This window comes from Cebidichthys violaceus, unplaced genomic scaffold (genome assembly GCF_023349555.1).
Source record: "Cebidichthys violaceus isolate CVI_PGR_0920_01 unplaced genomic scaffold, fCebVio1.0.p SCAF_12, whole genome shotgun sequence".
Taxonomy (NCBI): Eukaryota; Metazoa; Chordata; class Actinopteri; order Perciformes; family Stichaeidae; genus Cebidichthys; species Cebidichthys violaceus.
The window spans coordinates 9,042,379-9,067,548 of record NW_027176285.1 but is presented as its reverse complement, the minus strand read 5'-3'; the positions used below and the strand labels follow the sequence as shown (position 1 = coordinate 9,067,548).

The 25,170-nt window shown below is 41.6% G+C and overlaps 1 protein-coding gene across 2 annotated transcripts in view; it reads right to left on the bottom strand.

The window, feature by feature from the left end:
* LOC137869081 (E3 ubiquitin-protein ligase UHRF2-like) overlaps positions 1–23,766 on the bottom strand; it is a 30,634-nt gene extending 6,868 nt beyond the window's left edge. The window contains exons 1-15 of one of the 2 annotated variants that reach the window (XM_068706216.1): positions 23,469–23,766; positions 15,613–16,008; positions 13,471–13,790; positions 5,456–5,674; positions 5,073–5,182; positions 4,731–4,917; positions 4,084–4,207; positions 2,211–2,318; positions 1,858–1,962; positions 1,644–1,750; positions 1,364–1,526; positions 1,053–1,190; positions 717–945; positions 331–482; positions 11–109 (exon numbers count right to left, since the gene is read on the bottom strand). In XM_068706216.1, coding sequence (XP_068562317.1) covers positions 11–109; positions 331–482; positions 717–945; positions 1,053–1,190; positions 1,364–1,526; positions 1,644–1,750; positions 1,858–1,962; positions 2,211–2,318; positions 4,084–4,207; positions 4,731–4,917; positions 5,073–5,182; positions 5,456–5,674; positions 13,471–13,790; positions 15,613–16,008; positions 23,469–23,621 — 2,610 coding nt within the window. In that variant the 5' untranslated portion in view covers positions 23,622–23,766. The remainder of the gene's footprint in view (positions 1–10; positions 110–330; positions 483–716; positions 946–1,052; positions 1,191–1,363; positions 1,527–1,643; positions 1,751–1,857; positions 1,963–2,210; positions 2,319–4,083; positions 4,208–4,730; positions 4,918–5,072; positions 5,183–5,455; positions 5,675–13,470; positions 13,791–15,612; positions 16,009–23,468) is intronic. The other variant, XM_068706217.1, reaches the window with a different exon arrangement.
* Between the last annotated feature and the right edge of the window lie 1,404 nt (positions 23,767–25,170).

Here is a 25,170-nt window from a genome sequence, read left to right as displayed (position 1 = left end):
CTGTACGCACCTTGCAAACATTGTGTGAGCAGGCGGTGGTGATGGGTTGGAAGGCCAGCTCCTGGCAGCACACACACATGAAGATCTCCTCCATCTTCTGCAGAAAATTCTGCATATAGATACACACACACAGACAGACAAGCATCAAATAAATGTAGAAGTTGAAAAAGGAAGCAAGGGGGAAAAAATAAAAATATATATTACAATTGTAGAAAGAACTTTTAAAAATCTCTTGGTGATACTGCCATTTTAACTACCATGCTTCCTGCTAATGTCAGTTTGCAGTTTCCTTTTAATAAGAAAGTCAGATTGTACTACTGGGCTTCATACCGGTCCCTCTTTAAGGTATCCCATGGCTTCATCCCAGAGTTTCTTGTTGGCTGTGTCCTCCCGGATCAACTGCTGCTGCTGCTCCGACAGCTGGAACGTCTCCTCCATCTTCACCCTTTTAGAGGGAGGCTCTGCCGCTGGTGACGACTCTGCTGAAGGCACACAAATAAGACTGAAAAATACCGCTTCTCTCTGTGAATAAAAGACAATAATGAAAATGAACTTTTACGATAGTGCATGCTTGGGGAAAATAAAAAACACTGGTGGATATGAAATATTTACAAACTATCTTAAAAGAAGTTAACTGCTCACTCCTTTCTCAGGTGTCCTCTTCTCACAACACTTTGTCTGACCTGCTTTGAGATTCATCTGTAAAAATCACCCACCACTCTCTCTGGCTGTCTTCTCCTCTCCATTACTCTGTGGCTCCTCTTCTTCCACACTTGCCATTGGCAGCTCGTCTTCATCTTCCTCGTCATTCTCTTCTTTCTTGATCTTGCGTCTCCGTGGCCTCCCCCTCCCGGGATAGTGCTTACCCCGGCCGCCGCGACCAGGTCGGGCACAGGCCTCCTTCTTTGTTTTGTTAGCCATGGCCGCCAAGTAGCCGGGTGGGTACTGCAGACAATGGCGCGCAGTAAAACACATATGAAAAACATTGCATTGAGATGCATGAGATGATATCTGTAGGGTCTCTACATATACAGATACACTCGCAGTCTAACCTGAACAGAAAGGCCCAGTTTTTTGATCCTCTCCAGTCCTTCAGGTGTCCAAGGTGCCGGTTCCGAATCGTCCCGTCTCAGAAGGTACCGCCACACCAGGTAACCACACTTTCCGATCTCTGGCCAGTACTTAACCACCTAAATTTACACATAAACCAGAAGAAGATTAAATATTGCCGGGCTTCCCTACAATTCCTGAGATGTTACGATAACACTGGAGCCAGTCCATATTTGTAATGGCGTCTTTGTATGTTAAGTGGCTTTATTTGAAGTAAGCAGACTACTAAAAACAACAAGATGGTCGTCTGTACCTTGTAAATACCATCGTAGCGATTTCCCTCCTCAGGAGCGTATTTGCTGATGCGTCGACCTTTGGAACTGCGCACCACTCTCACCGGCTTTCCTGCCCGCCAGTTCTTGGACTCTGCCCCGTCTTTGTCATTCAGAGGTGCATCGCAGTTTAAGGCCAACGCCCTGTAGAGAGTTATAGACAAGACATAATGATGTTTATCAAGTCCGACTAAGTCTTAGGGATGTAGAAAAAACTGTCGAAAAATCTGTTAGCTTTCCATTCATCTTTAAGTGTTGTACCTGTTCATGTGTGTCAGGGTCTGGTCAAAAGAGTGCTCTCCGATGCGTTTGTTTCCTGAGAGATCACGACCCCCACTGCCTGTGTAGGTGAACTCATCTCCCCGGTCCTACAGAAAGGTCATGGTGACCAGAACAAAGCGATTACGTAAAAATCCACCTACTTCTCACATAACGGAGATTAATAAACATTTGGTAAAACATACAAATAACCCACCACTTCGTCCTCAAAGCCCCCAGCCAACACCAGCGAATAGGAGCCATCGTTACTGCGCCCGTGGATTCCACCAACATGCGGCCTGTGAACGCCTGCCTCACTCACCTGAAGCGTTAGTCAGATAAAGAAAAACAGCCGAGCAGGCGGAAAGCCATTGATGATATGACCAGTGATGTATCAAATATCATACTACAGAAATATATGACAATCCATATAATTCAATCCATAATGTCGTAATACTGACGGTAAAGTGTAGGATGAGACAGAGGGGACTTAAACTGCTCATTTTTCTTTCAGTTTTTAATACATTAATCTTATATATTAATTTGTGACGCACTGTCCAAACAGCTAACCTGAACTCTGAATTTCCAGGTGGTGCCAACAGGAACACCGGGTATGGGTCCATAGTGGTTTGATGGAACAATTGTGCACTCCTTGGTACGCCCCACACAGGCCATACCCTGCAATCACATCAAGAAAGACAACAAAGACTGTAAGCTGCATGCACATTAATACATTTAAATGTCCATCAGCGCAAATGCCTTCGGATCACTTTTAAAGATTGTTTAAGAGCAGAGCGGCTGATGCGTTTTACTTTCAGAAGTCATCAGAATCACATTTAGGAGGTACACAGGATTTCAAAAGTGAGAAGACAAAGAAAACTATTTCATTTTAAGGGTTATACAATTGCAATAAAGTGAAAGGCATGAATAAATGCGGTGTGACTCACAGCACTTAAATGTGCGCAAACACACAAGCGGGGCTGTTTTCAATTAGTCCATAGAGAAAGGGAGCATTCTGGTAAAGAAACAAGTTATTTTCCGTTGGCAGTTCCAGGAAAGTGGCTAAGTCATGCTTAATGGCATTGTTCACATTACACCATGGAGCGGAGCGTCAGGGAGACAGCCAGGCCAGGATGGAAACGAGCCATCCAATAATATCCCAATACGTTGCCACTCTGAGGACAAACATTTAACAGTAAGCCTAAAAAAGATGTTTTTAAATATATGTCAGCTGTCTTCCTCAGTAATTAGAAGGAGATAATGTAAATGTAAATTTGACCACAATAGAAAAAAGAGGTGTACAAAGTGTTCATTAGTCATGTTGTGATTATTTGATAAAGAGCTTGATAATCAATAACCCATCAATATTTATACTAATGGAGGCATTTTCATGAAGCGCTATGACCGAAAATCAAACCAACACAATTAATCAACTCCGGGAGCCTGGTCTAACATTATGCAGATATAAAGTATCAGTGACAGGATTGTTTGATTTGAGAGAAAAAGACGGCAATATTAATAACAGAGCTACAAAGAGGTACACACAAAACCCTTCACATGAAACAAAGCATTTACCTCAAGAACAACACACTGAGCAGGTTACTGACTTACACTAAATATTAAACACATAAGACACATTGAAGAACAAACCAGTTTGCAGCAAGTGAATGGAGTAAAATGTGTGTGTGACGCATTAATAATGCACTGAATGGACAAATCAGTTATTGATTGGCTCGCCAAGACCTTTGCTGCTGCTGCTGGTGTGTAATATAAGAACTATATGTTACAAAAGTAAAATTTAAGTAGAACCAGCTTGTTCTACTTTTTCTTGTGTTGTGTGTTCTATTACCGTCAAATATATTTTACGACTCTGGAAGATATTTTTTTTTAAACAGCAACATTTATGTATTAGCATGATTTAAACATGATATACCACAAAAGGCATTGCATTTAAAACCCTAAGGAGGAGGTGTACTTCTTCTTCTGTTCAGTCACTATCTGACTTTTTTGAATTCATGATGTGTAACACACTCAAATAGCCATTTGGTAAGTAAAAACATTTAGCTTTTCAAAAACTCTGGCTGTGATGCGTAGCTTTTGAAAATTGATTGCTTGCAGCAATTGTTACAGTGTAAATGGGATTGATGGAAAATATCTATCTCATGTTTCGGAGCATTTTCAGGCTTTTTGTTGACAGAAACTGCCTTTTCATATTTATTTACATCCTTTGCTCCTTCAAGACAATTTGAGGCAGAAACACTGTCAGGCTTACTGTTTTAATTTACTCACTTTACAGAATCGCTGTCAGTCCACCTGGTGTGTGTGTGTGTGTGTGTGTGTGTGTGTGTGTGTGTGTGTGTGTGTGTGTGTGTGTGTGTGTGTGTGTGTGTGTGTGTGTGTGTGTGTGTGTGTGTGTGTACTTTTGGGTGCCCTTGGGTCTCACCTTTCCCCAGTCCCTTTGACTCTCAGTTGTTGCCGAAGGCATCTTTGCTTTCTTCTTGCTGGCTTTGAGCTTCTCTCCTGCCTTCACAACCTCACTGGTGTCGTTCTTACAGGTGGGACAGTACCTACAGGAATGAGAGGAAATTATTTCTGTGGATGTAGGCAGGTGAGAGAGAGAGAGAGAGAGAGAGAGAGAGAGAGAGAGAGAGAGATCCCTGATCCCTAAAAAGAGATGTTGCACCAACTTAAATAATGAAGTTCGACAAATACCAGAAAGTTGCAACAAAAGGTGTTTAAGGAATGTTGTCAGTCAATTTCATGTTTAGCTTTTTGCTGTTTTACTTCCATTTAGAAATATATGTAATGCAAGACACATAAATGGAGAGTGGGATCTTCCTCTTAGTAACTGTCCACAAAAAAAAATAATGAATCTTTCAAAAATAATTTCAATTTGGCAGAGAAACAGCTGAAGCCACTGCATTAGATAAACTCACACCTGCATTATGTCATTATGTTGACTTGAACCTCAATCCCTAATTAATTACTGCACTTCAGCTCATACAGAAAACCATTTATCAACCTTTTTAAATAGATTGTGAAGCGTATGACGCTGCGGTTAATTGCTGAGCTGCACTCTCTCTCTCTCACCAGTCCTCATCGTCTGGGATGGTGGCCAGCGGCGGGTTGAGGCAGTAGATGTGGAACGCCATGTTACACTCGTCACACAGCAGCTGCATGTGGGCATCCTGCTTCCCGCCGCACACACAGCAGGAGCAGAAGCGACACTCCGCTTCAGGGTCAGCCTTGCAGTGCTTACACTCCGGCCCGCTCTTCCCTAGAAGAAGGAAACATTCACACACACACACACATGCACACTTGAAGATGGTCGTAAGGCATGTCGCTCTAAAATATACCTTCGAAAACAAACATGGACACGCTTTGCCACTATTTTCACTGCGTGTGTTTGAGTGTGTGCGGTCTGGTGCATACGTTTAAATTGTCCATCTGAAGAGGAGAGTGCACGAGCTCCTGGTGTCTCCACCTGGTAGATTTCATCCAGAAACTGAACTTTACAATCCCCGATTACATCTCCAGGACCCCTGGATGGAGGGCGAGAGACAAGAGAGAGAGAAAAGGAGAGAGAGAAACCAAATGAGGGAGAGCACAGGAAAAAGAAAACCAGAGAGGAAGATGAAAAGGAGCGTCATTGAGCCTGTTACAGAGAGACGGAAAGGAACGACCTACTTACACTGTATTTTGCGAAGCAACAAAAACAAAAACTGGCCAAGCAGACTTAATGAAGAAAATAAAACAGCAATCATCCCCTCTATGCCCAACACTTCACCCTCCCACCTAAGAAGGAAGATCCTCACCCCAGGAGGATCTTGACTCTGAGCTCCTTGTTGGTGCGGGAGGCTTGGTTGACGGTCTGAACCTCGGCGTCGAACCAGAAGCCCCTCTCATCCGGTGTCTCCATATTGTAGTTGACCATCACATGCATGCCCACCTGGAGCTCGTCCCACCGCAGAAGGGTCCTGGCGCGTGGCCTCACATCCACCGGTCGCATCTCCACCACACCGTTCTCTGGGTAGCTGGAGAAGAAAGAAGAGGAGAGAGAAGGAAGAGGGGTTCAGGTGTATGAAATCTTTGTGCCTGCTGTCATCACCTTGATTTTCACATTGCCGTCTTATCTACTAAGAATACAGTCAGAGGTTAATGGTTACAGACACGTGGTGCATTTCTTTTCATCGTGCACATTCACATTTTTCACTGAGCCCACATGCCGTTGGGAATTGAAAGGATTCACTTCTCTATACATAAGCTACATGGGCCATGAAAGGGGTTGAGCTACCGCTGAGCACTTGACATCTATTATATTTTAAAGGTTGAAAAAATAAAACCTTGAGAGCAAAATCCAACATTGTAAAAAAAAAAAAAGGTTCTTAGCAAGAAGCAGCTATTCAGAACAGTGTGTTCTGTAAAAACAGATGGATGGGAATAGAAGGTAATTAGCAGCTCAATGCATTAATTCACATACTGTTCCAATGATAAGCGATATAAGCCTCTGTGCAGGAACATTCAAGTCCACTGAGGCACAGAGGGGCAAAAACTGTAATACAATTGGATTTTGCACAGAAAGCCAGATGCTGATTTTAAGAAACTATCATTACAGATCTATATCAGGTTACTCAAAAGTGAATGTAGCCCTCTGATCTGCCTTCATCTGTCTGCAGTAGAATACAATGCAAATTAACTTATGGTTATCATCACAGAATTATGCTCTTTTATCAGTTCAAGGTTCAAGCACAGCTCTACTTAAAGACAAGGCCAACAATACTATTCCCAATAAACATGTGGCTTTAAATTTAGACTGGACTAGATTTACACATTATGTCTTTAGCTCAAATTTAACAGATACAATATGATTTTGTTTTACCAGCAGCTCCTTCACAAGTGATTCAGACACAGAAAACTAACATAATTAAAAAGAACTTAAAGCAAAACACTCTTACATACAGCAGATTATTAAGACTTCCCTCTACATACCATGAGACATTTGCACACAACAGCTTTCTGACTGTTTTTTTGGAGCAAAGGATTGTGGGGGATTTTCACTACTATGACCTCACTTCACCTCCCCATTAAGCTACACAGAAAATAAATGTAAAACAGCAACCTCGCTTCCATTGGCAAAACACTATTCCCACAAGTTTGTTACAAGTCTTTTCCAAGTCAAATCAGTACAAGGACAGAGAACAGCGGCGTCATTTCTATTCACTGTACTGCCTTCACAAAGTCAAACGTTTACAAAAACGAGGAAACGCCAGTTTGGTTTGATCAGGCTCGAGTTATCTACCTCCTGAGCATAATTTCTGGGAACTGCAGCCGAGAGAGGCAAGGTGAGGTGACTAAAGGTCAGCCAGGATAAACAGACCACATTAAAACTACATATCTGTTTTGAAGCTTTGGCTCAAATTTGGCTGATAAGACTACATACGTACCATCATAGGATAAAACCAAAGGTATTTTGTAGGGATTTAACCCAAAATTAACTGCAGAATCCCATTTGTTTGGGAAATTTGAGCAAACTGGCATCAGCAGATGAAGAAAGGAGGAAGACCTAATATGGCATTCTGTTTTTGTTTCAGTTTAGTTTCTTAAGTAAAAGACTGATGTGTCTTTATTCAAATTATTAAAAAGTAGCTCCACCACTAAAACAATCTAAATGAAACCTGTTACCTCACACAAATTGATTGACAGGCCCTTTAAAGGAATATTTCAACATTTGTGAAAACAAACTTTTTTTGCCTTCTTACTACAAAGCAAGTCCTGGCGTCTGGATGTCAGCCTGAGGTTGCCAGCAACCAACAGAGACTCCAGAGAGTTACTGCACTTGGCCAAGACATAGTCTGGCACATAACCCCCTGAGAAACCCACAACGTGCTGTTTTTACACCTTGGTTTTTGGACAGATTAAACAAGCCAGTGAAGCCTTTATAGGTGTGAGAAGGCAGATTTTGTTACATTTGGACAGAGCCAAGCTAGCCTTTTCCCCCTTGTTTCTCTGTGCTAAGCTAAGCTAGCTAGCTTTATATTTATCATACAGACATTAGAGTGGTACGAACTCAGAATTTAAACTGGACAACAAATACAGTCTAAGTGAAAAGGGGTTTTGCTTTTTAAAAACGTTGGATGTCCATAAGGAAAACCGTAGCACATTCTGTGCAACTCGAAAACGTTCCTGCCGAGCCTGAAGAAAATCTGAACAAGTGTGAAAAGTCTTCTTGTCTAGCAAACTTGGAGCGGAAGTACGAGCTTAATTGCGCAGGTTTCCTGCCTGCCAATCATCATTAACTCTAAGGATCAGGCCTGACTCAGAGATGAATTAACAGCTCGCTTGCTTGCTTGCCAATAGCTGGAATTATGCTTACAGATGAACAATGTGTTAGGCCTGAAGTGTAACTACACAACAGTCTGCACGCTCAGGTCCACTCACACAGCTGGAAGTGACGGGGTAAGCAGAGAACAGTGTGCATGAGCGAGCAGTTTCTGTGTGTGTGTGTGTGTGTGTGTGTGTGTGTGTGTGTGTGTGTGTGTGTGTGTGTGTGTGTGTGTGTGTGTGTGTGTGTGCGTGCATTGAGGCTAAAATGGGTACTTTCTCAGACAGACTGCACTGAACCAATGATTGTATCCACTCCAATTATGCACCACTTATGCTTTACTTTCTTACAGACAAGACTGTGCTGCATATCTTAAGCCATTGTAAATCAGCAGGAGAGGCCCCACAGAGGCAAGACTGTAAAAGCAGCACACAACTAGCGTACTCCCAGGAAGACAAGGCTGGGGCACAGTGCAGGGATTTCCTTTTTTTAGGCCCAAGGGATTACTGAGGTTTTGGGTATAGGGTCGGGTGTGGGTGGGTGGGGGCAACGTTAGACACACTAACATGCACGTATGTATACACACACATGAGCGCGCACACACGCACACACACACACACACACACACACACACACACACACACGGCCAAGGAATATCAACTTTGGAGCACAATGGGACTCAGCATGAACAGAAGGGGAACACGGAGCAACACAAGTACCAGAGTTTAAGACCACACAAGCTCTCTCTGTCTGTACTCTTGCACACTGGCCCTACGTCAGACCCATGAGCATCCAGGAGGCCCTCGATAAATTAATAACAATATAAAATACAATACTGCAAGCTGAAACAGCTTCCGAAGCCTGATGAGATATGAAATAGATGATAACATTTCATTATGTCAGTGAGGACGTTCAGGGACAGACACTTTGACCTACACAAAGTAGGATTTAATTCCTTTCATACACATGTAACAGGCAACAGAATCACATAATGGATGCATTACAATTATCTTAATGGGGAGACATGACTGTCCTCTCGCAGTTTTGGCTCAATTAAACGGAGGCTCTGCAATGTGATACGTGCTGCAGAAAGCCCTTGCTAGTTTTGTCCCGGTTGTTCTTTCCTGCATGACAAAACATGCATGTACGTTGTAGTTATATACATATAATTACATTATTACATGCGATTCTTTATATTTTAATCTATCTATTTTAATTTATCCTTCTGAAGACAGACTCACTGACCCCAAACTGAACAATTATTAATTGTTTCAAAACAATGACTCCAATTTTGGGCCAAAAAAATACAACTGTAAACTAAATTTACAGCTTAAACCATTTCTGGATAATTCTACAATGCTAAGATGTTAAAGCGAGAAAATGTAGGTTTTGAATGAAGGAATGCCAAATTGCTCCTCTTATGAATATAAAGTTGTACTTACAAGAAAAAGGATACCCTTGTACAATTAAATACACCAAAGTTTTGCTGCTACCAGTAGCTTATGGTGGTTTCCTTGTTTTAAATGACCTAATCTGCAGCAAAACATCTTTGCATCCGTACAAAAGGATTTATTTTCGGAAAAAAAAGTTCACTCATATGTCTCAATGAAATTATATTCATGAAGAATAATTATGTCTTAGTAGTCGCAAACCCTCAAACCTCTGCTATACTCTTGACAAGTAAAAGATATCATCATCTGGTCCTTCTTAAGGCTTACTGTTACATATAAAGATGTACTGCTTTCTTTGGAAAATACCCCCAGAGTAAGAACCTGAGCTGCAGCTAAACTGTAACATTGAAGCATCGGTGTTAAATCTCCACACAGTTAGCCGACTATCCGCCTACGCTGTCACAGTGGCTGAACCCGGCGCCTAGAATTAAGAGTAAAATGTTCCTGCCGTTGTGGGAAGTCGGGAGAAAGACTTTCAGCCGCAGAACAAGAACAACACGTCAACACTGGTATCAATGCAGAGTGTAACTACAAAGTAGAAACCTATTAAATCAGTGGTGAAATTGAGACCACATGACTTATCTACAGAGGAGCTCTCACACTCTCCTCTGTTATGAAACCATCATTAGCGAATTGTGCGCTTAACCGAGGTTCCTGTAAAGAGGGAGAACGGCAACAGAGAAAATTAGAAAATCCTCAATTTGCTGATAAGCGGCCGAGTAAGAAATACTCTAAACAAGCTAAATATAATTGCTTCAACAGTAGTGAGGTAAAGGGACTGCAGTCTCTTTTGTTAGTAATTGAGGCCACAATGGGAAGCTGCAACTTTTTATAAATATGTATCTAAATTACTAGAATCTTAGGATGAGAAAGTCCAGTCATGTGATGTGACAGACATCAGGAGATAATTTCAGGTCATAAAAAGGGCCAATTTGCTGATTTACAACCTGAATCCTAATATTCTAATTTTACAGAAGGAATCTCTCTAACTCGCTCCGAACTCAAAAAGATTTTGGATGTAATTATTTCTCAAATTTGGTTAATAATGCCATTATGTGTAGAACATAAAACATGTTGTAATTGCATGGTGATCACACAACAAAGTGACAAACACATGCATGTAATGAGGCAGGGTCTTATACAGAAGGCCAACGGGCCTTTTTCACAGCAGACAGTGTGACTTGCCGAAGTAGAAAAAAGAACAGGTGTTATCAATAACATTAACGAGGGCTGAGCCAGCAAACCCTGCAACTGAAGCAGCTAAATTAATTACACCTGTGCTTTTCCATAGTAATAGTACACTAAACTGTATATGATCAAATATTTGCATCTCTTCATATACCATATGCTAATACTAATTTAAGTGAATGAAGCAAAAGCTATCCATCTAGTATTTTTGGCACTACTCAACAATCATACAATGACTGCTCAGTGTAGGAATTAAGATGGAAAGTAGACCAGACAGAAAAATAAACTAAACTGAAATTAACTTAATTTCATCCTCATTTCTTTGTTACTTTTTAAATTAGAAACTGCTGCTAATAAAACAATTGCGGCTTCATAGCAGCCATGCTCGGATAAGGGCGGGCCAACAGCCACAGCTTTAGATGCTGGTGAGATCTCTTCCATTGCAAATGTGTTGATCCTGGCTAATTAGAAGACAGAGCCCATTTAAAAAGCACTTAAGCCTCTCTTTTAAGCTAAACCTTCCCAAAACATCGGTTTTAGTTTGCACAGCTTCCTATCAAGCGTATTAAAAAACAATCTGGATTAGAGGTGCAGACATCCAGATGGCAATAGGCCGTTTTTCACCACAGACATTCTGACTTGTTAATGTAATGAAAGCACAGGTGTTACTAATAACATTATCAATGGCTACACTGCATCCAGGTGTCCAGTAAACCATGACAGTGAGCCAGCATGCACATTACCAGAACCCTGAAACTGAAGCAGCTAAATGGAAATAAATCAGCTGTTATCAATTTTACTATTTACACCTGTGCTTCTCCTACTGCGACACGTACAATTGGCTTCCATGGGGCCAAAATCTCCAAGATGCAGCATGCAGATTCTGGAATAATCCTGTTGTCTAGTGGTTGCACGAGGATTGAGTGAGATATATATATATATATATATATATATATATATATATATATATATATATATATATATTAATTTTGACCAAATTATGTTGCAAACGGATTTTTTACCAGACAGATATTTTTCTATTAAGTTTGGCAAATTAATTGGCTTTGCGGCACCATTTAAAAAACAGGACGACCGTTTTCTATTTGCACGGTCTACTTGAAAGCTATATGCACATAAATTATATTTTATGTCTATATTTGTAACTCTTTCCACATAGAATCTTACACACACACACACACACACACACACACACACACACACACACACACACACACACACACACACACAATCTTAGTTCCTAGTACATATCCATGATTTTGTGGCTCTTTACATTCTGTAGAAAAGCTGTCTAAACGAGCCTCATGCAAAAACATGGCAGTTCATTTTGTAGGGCAGGTTTTCAATTCTCAGACTATGCAGGCAGGTGTTGTGTGTGTGTGTGTGTGTGTGTGTGTGTGGCAAACAAAATGATGGAAGAAACCAGGAGAGAGATACTACGCATTTAGTAGAAAGCAAAAGGAGTATATTAAGCAAGCCGCACTAAAAAACGGAAAGCTGACAATTTAGATCTTTTGCATTTTGTAGCAGCGACTTCTGAGAAGCATCCAAAACTGGGGTTGTATTTTGGGGAAGATGCAAATCACATATTTCTGTGGCATCCCGTTTAAAACTAGCGTGGAACCTTTGTTGTCATTCGCACCTCACTCTCGCTCCCTTCCCTGCCTCTCTTGGCTGTCAGCTATCAAATAAAGGGAATGAGGAACATTTGCCGAAAACAACAATCTGAATAAGCAAACAAACCCATTAATAATTTAAACCACTGAATTTAAATAAAGAAGAGGGGACACAAATTGGTGTATATTATTGGATTGTCCCTGCAGGAACACTACTGTCCTGTTGAATATGATGAAACAATCCCAATAACAGGGATTTGGAAAGAGTGTAAAATGGGAACGATGACTTCCGACATGAAAACACACATCTACTGCTCAACAACCCTTGATGCCGTTTCTCTGGCATAACATCCACGACACACACACACACACACACACACACACACACACACACACACACACACACACACACACACACGCGTAAAAAGGCACACACTACGGTAGACGCAGCGAGGAGGCTATGTCTCACCGGTGGGATGTTCACAGCAATTACAGACAAAGCTGAAGGAGGCAAGCAAAGAAGTAATGCTCCCGAGAACTCACGAGTTACCATGGAAACATCGGCTTCTCAATGAATTTGCTGGAAAAGGAGAGAGCAAGAGATAGAGTCCAAATTGTAGCGCTAACTACAAAAAAAAAAAACTCCATCCCCCTGAACTGCCAGGAGAAAGCAGAGACGGCAATTCCCAACGGGCCGAACCACCGTTAGTGATGCTTGCACACACACACGCACGCACGCACGCACGCACGCACGCACGCACGCACACACACACACACACACACACACACACACACACACACACACACACACACACACACACACACACACACACACACACACACACACACACACACACACACACACACACCTTGTATGTATGTTTGGTGGATTTCTTTTTGTATCTAGAATGCCACACAACAGCAGCACGTGCAAATACATATTCAACACTGGCATAACTGGCAAGAAGGAAACCCTATTTTCTGCTTCATGCAAAGAAGAAGGCACTCATTCGCACTTCCAACCTTAAACTGCATTTTATCATCTAGAATGTTTTTTTGGGGTTTTTTACCGGACCAAAAATGTTGCCGCACTGACACCGTGTAGACGTCTGCTAAAATTTCAACTGTGCAATTTTTAAAAAGAAAACCTGTGATGATGCGTTTGTTATCGCTGCAACCAAAATGGGCTCAGCTGCAGCAGGAATGCTCCCCCAGCAAAATGAGCCATCACTTACTCGTCATATTTAATGTGGTAAATTACATCCTCTTCTCTCTCCTTGGTCTCTGTAGCTGCTGTAGAGTCCGTCTGAGACGTGGAGGCTCCATTACTCTCAGAGCCTAACACAACATTATTCCTGTTACTGTCTGTGGTTTGGCCCTGGCTGTGGGCCTGTCCCTGATCGGCCTCCAGCTTTCCATTAGTCCTTTTTGGGGGCCGACCCACCTTGCCCTTGGTGGGCGTTATCTGTCCTTTGGGAGCACGTGTCACATTTTCGAGGCAGGCCTCAAACCAGGCACCGATGCTGACGTCTCTGCAGTCCACCAGCTCATTAATCTGAGGAGATACAAAGGCAAAAATAACATCAGGTCTCTTTCAGTTGTTCAAAAGCAACACGCCCATGTTTTAGGCTATTTGCTACACGACATATCCTTCAAAGCATTACAAAGAGTATTGGATTTTTAAAAATGTTTTTCCTACCATACCTTATAGTTGTCAATGCTGTATGATTTCAATTTTCTAAATACTTCACAATCACAATTCTTTCACCTAAGTCACATAACACGTGTATTTGTGTAGTGTGTAGTCAAATTAATTCGTTAGACGACTCACATAAACTATTACCAGTAGGGGTGTAACGATACACGTATTCGTATTGAACCGTTCGGTACGGGGCTCGCGGTTCGGTACACATTACGAACCAAACAATACGTTTGAATAATATTAAATTGCTTTTGAAAAATAAAATATAGCTGAAATTGGTGGAGCCACTGAGCCCAAACTTGGCAACCCACCCAACGTAACGCGATGTCCTTCCCTGATTCGCCACGGTCCATCACGTGACCGGATGTTCACAAACAATAACAGTCTTGATTACCGATCGAGGTTAATTCAACATGGAGAACTGATTACAGATGTTGTTGACCACAGCGCTGTAACTAAGTCTGAAAAATAAAACCTCTAAAACTTTCCATGAACTGTGTCTGTTTGAGTTTATAGAGGAAGATTTTAGAGAAGATCTTAAGTATCAAACACGACCTTTCATTATTAAAGACTACTTGAGAGTCTCACCAGAGAGGATTTGGCATTTCTGCTTTTTTGCTGTACTGAAAACGTACCGAACCGTGGCACCACTGTATCGTATTGAACCGAACCGAGAATTTTGTGAACCGTTACACCCCTAATTACCAGAGATTATTAAGAGATGCATTCTTGAAATGAATTTCATCCACGGCACTATTTGGGCTCACGTGTTCCTTTGTGAAAACCACATAAAATATATCTGAGTCGTTAGTGAATGCGTGACGCCTTTAGGAGGCATGTGACCTTGATATCCAGTGAAGCTGCACAGTTTTCAACTCATCTACAGTATTGATCTTCGTGCATGCTGGTCTTTTAGCATAAAAAAAAGAAAGTCATATACTCATATACGTCTCAGACATGTCGTCAGCCGGTCGGCAAAGCTCAGTAGAACACAGTAGAGTAGAGGAGACTCATCGATGTTTGGGTTTTGACTGCAGTCTATTTATAACCTGTAAATTGGTTGGTGACAGGGTTGTAAATTCCTGTTTCTTATGCGTGGCCTGTGCGCCTGGTCTCCCTGGCAAGGATAGCCACATGCTTGTATGCACATCATTAGTCCTAATAAATTAAAAGGCATGTAGGGTATCCGACCTAAACACAGAGCAGTTTAATAGTGAGAATGGAAGAATTTATTCGGCTGGAATACTAAACAGTCTTGAGGTGCTACATCACAAGACTACTCTCGTTAAAAAAAATAATAAAAAAAGACCAAATCACTAAATGCACGAGGGAAACTTAAATTGTGGTTGTGTTCAAAATAACCCTATTGCAAACTGCTGTTTAGTATTAAATGCAGATCTATGAAGGCATAATAAGGTATAAACCCTAGTATGCAAAAGCATGAACACTCATGTACCAAATTAATAAAATTACACCAATAACACATCATTTTTTCAACATCTAATACGGTTATTAAGTGGACTTCGGATTTATAGGGTGGTTTGGCTTTTTCTACAGCAGTGGAGCACAAGATAAGAATAAAGAATATCTTGCAGTGACTTGGCTTGCAGGGCATTAAATGCTCCGTCAGACCAGTTTCATGCAAAAACCCAAATATGAACCCTCTCATCCTCACCTTGTACACACCAATTCCTGGGTTGACGAGTGTGTTTCTGCTGGATGTGGGCGGCTGGGTGTCCGACGCCGGACTGGAGGACTTGAACCCATTTTTGGTACTGGCCGAGTTACTGGTGGCGCTGGTGTCCGGCTTGGTTTCGTTAACACTGCCGGTGGTGACGCTGCTACTGTCATTGTCTGTATTGGTGGAGGTTTCCATAGCAACGGGGGAGGCGGGAGCTGGGGAGTTGTGGCTTTCTGACCTGGAGTCAGAGGGGGGGCCCGAACCGCAGGCCACGCCGGAGGAGTCCTTGGAGGCGGGGCTGTCCGGAGCGTCGGTCTGTGAGCGAATCAGCAGCTGGACGATGTCGTTGAGTCCCACGTTGTAGTCAAACAGCGTCTGGCCATCTTCCATCTGAAGAGACACAAATAAAGAAAAGCCACTGACGTGAAAACGCTATAATTGCACGTAGTGCTGCAACACACAATTATTTTCCAATACTCTTAGTATTTAGTCTTCAAATGGCTCGTTCTCATTTCTAGTCATAACACCCAAAAGTATTCCATTTATTTTGATATTTCAAGCAATTATATACTAAATCCAAAAGCTCTAACAAATTGTTAGATTTTTTTCATAAATCACAACAATTAACCATCACATTTTCAGTCAGCGAGTGATTGAATTGTATTGTGCTTTACCAAGGCATTCATTTGCCCAAAGATGGTGTATTTGGACAATTGCACAAATATTCATCAAGACAGCCTTCATTAAGTTTTCTACCCAATTTTCTTTCCTAATAATAGACATCCATGTGGTGTGAAATGAACACCGCTGAGCCACGGACTGCCCTCACACAAACACACCCGGCTGCTTGTCAAGGACAAACAAAGAATGCGGAAGACGGAAGACAACATTGTGCGCAGTGAGAGAAAACAATTATGTATTGCTACTCCACTCAACAGCATACAGAGGACATTAAAATACACACACTCGGCACTTCAATAAATCCACAAGCCTTTGAATGCAACAGTGGTGTTCAAGGACGTTGCATTGGGAGTCCACAGCAACAACATACGCTCCATCAAATGAGCCAATGCGATTAAATGCATATCACTAATATTTTTTTTATTATTATTAAGGGGGAAACAATGGAACAATTGCCACCTGCGATTGGTAAGCTGTTACTACTGATCAAGTGCATTTGAATTGCTTTCACATTTCCAGTCCGACAGAAATGGAGGCTGAACTGCAGCTCCACTCGCGCATATCCCACACCGGTTTTTCTCCCAAGAAATAAAAGAAATAAAAGAAACGAATGCATGAATTTAAGTGATAGGAGATGTAGCTGGGGGAAAGAAATGACTGGGTTGCTATGACAACCAGAAGAGAGCACCCCCCCACCCCCATGAACCTGAATCATGTACACAATCTCTGTCGACACCACCATCGTCAGTGCGATGCCCTTTCAGGCAGCACGGCGGACAGCCATCAGAAAACTCTCTCAAAAAGGAAGCGATGAGGGCCCGTTAGAACCACATATTTTAATCTTCTACCACAACCGATCCTCTGTTTAAGTACACAGTGCAGCTACCGCCTGAGGAACGGAGCTCATGGCGGGCCCCGCCAACTCATTACAGACATCAGCGATTCATTTTCAGCCATCAACCCCACACGCCCCATTGTACTGGAGGGGCGAGCATGGCCGCCGCTCTCACTCGCGCTCCCTTCTCGTCTTCGTTGTTTGACAGCGAGGAGGAGAGAGCGGTAGAGGGAGCGAGCGCAATTTCCCCCCCATCCCTCCCTGTTTTTAATAGTCTCATGAAATTTAGATCAGAGGAGCAGCGGTGCAAACACAGCCATACAGCGGTGGCTTCACACTCACCTGTCTGTATTTCTGTGGTAGTCTATCTGAGCATTTCTTTGTCTGTGTCTCTGCCTAAACTAATCTTTGATTTAGTCTCAGTAATTGTCTTCTGCTACTTGATATTGCGTTAAGAAAAGCAAGCCGAACAAACACACTGACAGACAACATCCCACATAGACTGCACGATTGCTGGTAGGACCTGTAAGAAGAGAAGTACTGGGTAGATGGGACGGAGAATTACGCAGACCGACCGCCCCGAGTATCACAACAACATACAGAAGAATTCCGTTCACCGCACCAAAACCACATAAATGATATCAAAGCTGTGCCCGCTTTCCACAGCGCCTTCTTTGTGTGATCAGCCTCTCGCTGCGAGGTGCGACAGCCCTGACATCAGTAATAACCGGCTGAATAATCCCCCCCCCAAACAAAGAACCGCCATCTAAACAGGCAATGTTAGAAAGAATGCTCGATATATTCACGGAGGTCACGAGCTCTTTAACAGAAATGTTGTCTTGTTGACTTTCCGTAGCGTGCATGATGAATAACATCAAGGATATGGCATTTTCTCCTTCGTCATAAATAATGCAGATCAGAAAAAAAAACACATTCTGGTATCTTCATTGTGTGACTCAGTGTAATGTGTGTTTCAGAGAGAGACCCGAGCGCACATCTCAACAAAGCTTTAGGCAAACCAGAGACAATTAACTTGAAGCTTTCTCAAAAGACTAAAACCAATCAGAGTCAAAAATCCTCAGCATGAAAACGATGTGTATGTGTATGTATGTGTGTGTGTGTGTGTGTGTGTGTGTGTGTGTGTGTGTGTGTGTGTGTGTGTGTGTGTGTGTGTGTGTGTGTGTTTGTCACATCGTTGAGTGAAATAAAATTAACACCTCGAATTTCTCTGTTTGGACAGGGAGTCTTTCAAATACTAATCGCTTATTGTAACAGGAACCAAAGTTTAATGTCAGAAAGAACATCAAACAAAGACAAGACAAAGACCTGTGGCTGCTGAGATACTTTAAAAACAACTGTTCTATACCAGCTAATATCAAATAATGGAACAAATGAGTTAATATTATGACAATACTAAAGCCAATAATACATATCATAGAGCAGAAACTGCAGGTGGGGAGAGATTTGACTATAATAAGTTGTATTATCGTACCATGCTGTCACACAGGATCTAGGCTAATTGTAAGGCTTTAAAAAGCAGTGAATGCAGAAATCATTCTGAAATCAAACTAACTAAGCAACACCTACGTATCTATGGCTGCATAGCATTGAGAGAATACATTTAGCCATTAAATCAAAAATCAAAAGACAAAGAAATCATGGTGGCCCGTTTAGTATCGGTGTCTGTAGTTCTAACAAAAAGGCTTAACTGTGTGGAAACCCAAGCCGGACCAACGCTGCTGGTGGAGAGGGGATTTCATACCGGAGAAAAAAAATGTGCCTGTTTTGCTTAAGCAGGCCATCCGGACCCCTTACTCCTACACGATTTCTTCATCGCCCTCGTCTCCGCCCACAGGCAGTCTTAGTAAGGAGCTGAACAAAATAGGTCAGATTTCCAAAAAAACAATGACATGGGGTGTGTCTGTGTGCCTCCCATCTACCAAGCTTCCATCTCTGCTCTTTTATCCCTCATCCATGCCCACAGGCGACCTTTCCCCAAAAAAGGCTCCACTGTTAATTAGCACAAATTACCTGGAAAGGTGACAAAGGTTGCTTTTTGCTTCCGTATGCAGCTCTTTTTATTATTTGACTCTGGTTTCTACATCTGAATTATAAACCCAGTCTTTTTTTTACCATATAACTGAGTTTGGCGTAAAGACAACAATCTTTTCCTTGTCTTTTTATTTTGTTTCACAACTGATCGTAGTTTTTTTGGGGGGTTTTTGGTTATGAAATGACCAAACATATTATTATACGTTTATTACCTGGAAACATGTGCCATTATCGACACAAGAATCCTAAACTCAAGAAATGTGAGACAGTTGGATTTATTAACCTGGACAGTCCTCCAGTAATCTGAGCTATAAAACTCTACTATAAAAGGGAGAAACACTACTATTCACAATGCAAGAGTCGACAGTTGACAGGTTGGAAATTTGACCACTACGCAGGCTAAAAGCTTCTATGAGAAGGTGTGGCAAAACTTTGAAAACCTGCGGGAGTGTCAGAAAGCTTGCAGTTGTAGTGGAGGTTTAGAGCCTCCTCTCTTTGTCTTTGCTCTTTGTCCGGTCTATCTGTCAAAGGAGGGTGTGACTGTGCGCATGCATGGCTGCAGCCAACTCCACTTCCCCTAAACATTCTCTGTGAAATTCTACAGCTTGGCAATGCCCGAAGAAAACCCCATCAATCGAGGAGCCACGACATCAATGCATGTATAATCAAATTGTGACGATATCTATCTAGGTCACAGCGACTGTCTGCGTGAAAAGAGCCAATAAAGCTTTCCTACAGCCCCAACAATAGGCGACGGCTAACAGCAGAGGACAGCCCAACCATTTAAACATGTTGCTGCCCCAGCAGGGGAAAAAAACACACACACACACACACAAGTGAGCTACAGCCTTGTATTTGAAGCACACGGACGCAATACAAGTGGAGCTCTAAACCATTTCATAAACAGGCCAAACCTTTTTTTTTTTTTTTTAAATCAGTAAATGAGAAGTCTACCACAAAAGTGACAGTGGGCGTTGAGCCGAAAGGCTGCAAGGACAGTAGAAGGTGTGTGTGTGTGTGTGTGTGTGTGTGTGTGTGTGTGTGTGTGTGTGTGTGTGTGTGTGTGTGTGTGTGTGTGTGTGTGTGTGTGTGTGTGTGTCTGCGTGTGATATGAGATGTTGCTCCAAGTGAAACAGAGACACAATGAGGAGGGCACGGGCAAATTGCAAACAAACACTGAGGCAAAGTTGTGTGGCTGCTGGCTCGAGACCCTTCTGAGTCAAGGGCAAGCATGACTTTGAACCGGAGAGGCAGCGTGCGCAGTGAGCTGGAGGGAAAAACAAGACGCCATTTTGAAAAAGGAATTAGACTGAGTTATTCTGCCACAAGTCTAAATCCTAACAGGCCGCGCGTGTAAGCTAGTGTACGGTATACGCTACGGGTCTCTGGCTCATTCCATGCATTACTTAACATATGGAAATCCCCCTAATTAACCAAACCCACTTATTTTCCAGTGAAATGAAGGAAGTACAGGATTTACTGCACAGGCCAAGCCTTCGCAACCACAGCTCCAACAGGACATGACAACTCCAGCATGCATAACAGAGAATTCATGAACTAAGGCTTAAGCAAACAAAAATGAACTACATTGTGACGGTTAATGTTGATGAGCAGTCTTGCTTTGTCAATGGTGTTTTTAAGTTGCATGGTTCTGTTGTTTTTGTTGGATTTGCTCATATTTTTCTACTAGTTTACAATTAAAAATGTGGGAAAATGCATCCAAGGCCACTGGTGCAAAACTATATCTCTCTTCAAGTAATGGTTTGCCACTATTAATTTTGCCAAGTAAACCACTGTTTTTGACAAATGAAAATCATATGCTGTAGACTACAGTGATGAAATCATTAGCATTCTAGGAATTAAACTCGTTCAAAATACTTAAAGTATTTTCTTCCTCTCCATATGCAGCACACAAACCGAGGAGAACCTCAACCCATTGTGGCCTGTGTGACTCAGAATGCTCTTGAATGTGACTTCATTATCTTTTATGTACACAACAGGAAGTAGGTTAGACAGCGTCAACATGCAGAAGACCATTTAATAAGGAATTTCGTGGCCTATAATGCTGCCTGACACATGAATGAAGGCGAGTGTGACTAAATGTAAACAATGTCAGATCAACACAACATGTGGGCCGCTTGCTTCCTGCAGGCTTATATGCCTGGCAGTCACACTGCGTTAATATCAGCTTTGTGATGTTATGCTTTAATACTAAATAAACCATGGCACCAGTGTCCTGTCAGCAGTGCTTCTGCTTATTACTGAACAACAGCTGATACAGTGAAGGCCTTCACTAACCCTTCACACATTTTACATATTATGTCTGTCTCTTATGTTTTAATTATTTCATATACTGTGTGTTTACATATTCAAACTAACAGAACATGAATAGCGAATGAAACAGACTTCTATTCAGAATGAGCTCTTGTCATATTACAGCGCTACATGTAGTGCAGGAAAATAAACCACAGGCTTTGAGGCTGCAATGCACGCGGCATGCAACAATCCCCCATGACACACACACACAAACACGTGTGTGTGTGTGTGTGTGTGTGTGTGTGTGTGTGTGTGTGTGTGTGTGTGTGTGTGTGTGTGTGTGTCAGGAAGGCAGATTACAGTTTTCATACCCTCGTCTTCCCCAGCTGCTGGCATTTAATAACATTAAACTTGCATCAGTCACAATGTGAGAGAGAGACAAAGTACACTAACATCTGTTCACACTAACATATGAATCATCATTCAGTAAGAAATGAATCATCACATTTCTAACACATGATTTAAAAGTATGGAATTTCCATCCCACCAGGACAGTCAATACTAATTCCAGCCTGCTTGTAACATTAAAACCAAAGACATTATTTTAGTCTTGAACAATCTTTGTGTTTTTTTGCACTAGTTTCCTCCCAAAGAAAGGGACACTGTTACACCGTCTCAAACTTATTTTTCCCAGAGCACTGTTGTTTTTTAACAATTCCAGTCATATTGTAGAATGTACAATGACACTAGTGTTTAAATTGTAATGAACTTCCAGAGTCACACTGATGATGTAGAATAAAATCCTGATTGATACATCATAAGGGAAGAGAATATAATTCAATATCATAGAAGGTGGGGATGGGCACTAAGGACAAAATCAATATTGTAAAGAATAATTATCACAACATTACAAGGATAACGATATTTTTCAAAAAATATAAAAAAAAATATTTCTAGTAGTTTCTTAAATATTTGACAGAAAATAAGAACTTATCACAAATAAATCAATGTCTTGAATTTTTCATGATACGATTATATGGAGAGATAAAGTGCTTATATGAGCGCATATATATATATATATATATATATATATATATATATATATATATATATAATCACATTGTTATTATGTTATTTACAAATCATATGGTACTGAAGTAAGACTTAATATCTGAAAAAGTCCTTTGTTGTATACAAAACATGCCCAGGAAGCATGACACGCGTCCTTCTGAATCTGTGTATACACTATGTGCACTACTGAATTGTCTGGATAATAGAAGACAGGTAGCCATCTTTATAGTCCGTCCTCACTGTACAGTGTGCGTACCGTAGTGACGCCCGGTGTAAACACTACACTTGCTTAGATGTCAGGGCACGTGGAGCCACGAGTCCCCTCCTCTCTCTCAAATTATCATTAACATCATCATCATCATAACACCACACGCACGAACCTGATGGCTCACTAATGGGCTCGGTGCAGTTTAACGCACGTTTCAAACACACAACAGAAAAGCGCAATTTGATAAATATATATCTGGACGATGGCTGTCGTCGATGCACGTGCAAATCAAGGCGCCGTTAATTCGGTTTAACAAGTGCTCGTCGGTGAGTGATGCGCGTTGGTTGTTTGCGCTGCACTCCTTTGGTTTACATGTGGAAACGGAGGACGATGTTCTCTTTTCTCTCGCGCGCGGCAATGTAAACAAACATGTCTACGTAGGGGAGACATTTGTTGCATGCAGGTTTCCCTCAGCGGAAAATCCAAAACAATGCAATATGGTTGTATTACACGACCAATACATCCATGCGATACGGCTGTTTTTCTCTCGGGGGGCTGGCACACCGCGTACCCCGGGCTCTTGCGCAACAACTATTGGCGAATTCCTATCAAAACAGGAAGCTCGCATGGGTCCGAAACGGCTACAAAAACCGGAGGACCACTCACTCTCCAGCAGCACCAAACGCCTGCCAAAACATCAAAAAACAGACTGTTGCATGACGGGAGCGACACAAAAATCACGTTTACCTGCTTTCCTCGATAGAATAGGCGCTGCTGTGGTGGGCTTACACTGAAGATGTCCTGTATTTTCAACCGTAAAGACTCAATTTTGGTCAATCTCGAAAGATCCTCAACGGTTCGCGTCTCCTTCCCGTCTATAGTGCGAACCTGGATCCACATTGTTGCACCGCCCTGTTAAGCCTCAAATAAATAGCAGATGAAGCCGTATTTTGGATACGAGTGCTGTTTTTCCTGGGGTCAAATGAGATGGAATTGACAAATATTCAGGGCTCCATTGCGTTTTCCTCTGCAGAGGTAACGTCGGACTGGCTCGCGCAGGAGGTGTCTCACATGAGGTCGCGGCGCCAAGCAAATCTCGCGAAATAACGTTCAAGCGAGCGCAGCTCGCAGTTAAAGGCACAGCTCTCCCTATAATGTAAAAAATAAATACATAGCCTCGTCTGAAGGCCTTTGCAGTACAGTTGTATGCAGTTATTATAGTGGTTCTACTTATCAATCTTATATTATGTATGTGCAAAACAGAGGGACAAGTAGTTATTCATATATTATGTGTTATTTATGTCAATATACTAGCCTAAACTATTTTTCCTTCCAAAACTAGGACCCTCACTGCAGTTCCAGGTTACTTATTAATTCCCATTTCAATAATGTTACTTTATACTTCAACACCACTATATTTGTCTGACAGTTACTTTGCATACAATTCAATAAAAAGCTAACATCTAATACGTAGCCTAATAATATAATTTTGACACGGGCCCCTCTGCTACATAATGAGTTTACTTTTGATACTTTACTTTAGGTTCACTGTGTGGCAACTTGAATAAACACAAATTCATCAATAGATCATGTAGGCACAGTATCGACTGTGGTAATTAAGGTTTTAAAAGTAGACTTTGACATAGACGCTCCAAGACTCTGTCAGGGTCATCTGTCATTGATCTTTAGAAGTGCATATTACTATATTCTCAAACAAAATCACAATCAATCAAAAATACAAAGCAATCGTCACACAGTGACCCTAGGGACCACTTTGTTTGGCTGGTAATCCACTGTTGGTTAAATGTAGTTGTATATTATAGGATTAGACCAAGTCTCATGTCTATTGTCCTCACAATTATACAACTGCAGCACATTCACAGCTGCCTCAGTGCTAACAAGAAACAGAAATGCTTTGCCCATTTGCTCAGGTAGTTATATAATTGATTTTAAAGTGCTGCTGCCTGTTTACAAATCATTGAATGGCCTTTGGCCAAAATACATGCCTGATATTCCTGAAAATTAACCTATTAGGCCCCTAAGATCTATAGGAAGCAGTCAGTTTGTAGGCTAGTTAGTACCTTGTGTTAGAACCAAACAGGGTGAAGCTGCTTTTAGTAGCTATTCTGCACACAGATGTTACCAACTTTTTTGTCTATCTGCAATGTGCCCATCAATGTCTCTTGTTCTCCTGTGCCTTTGATTAATTTTGTCAATGCACTTTTATTTAGTGCAACTTACTATTGCACAGAAACTGTATGAGAGGACTACTCTTTATTTTTGAATTGTCTTTCATGCTTTTAGGTTTTAGGTTGAAGAAAGTCCTTTTACAAATAAATGTTCTTTTGTTCTTTTGTATGAAGGGTTTGCAACAAATAAAGTCTTGTCCTGTAGATGGAGAACAAAACATTGTACAAGGATTCAACCAGACTGACAATAGAAAGGACAG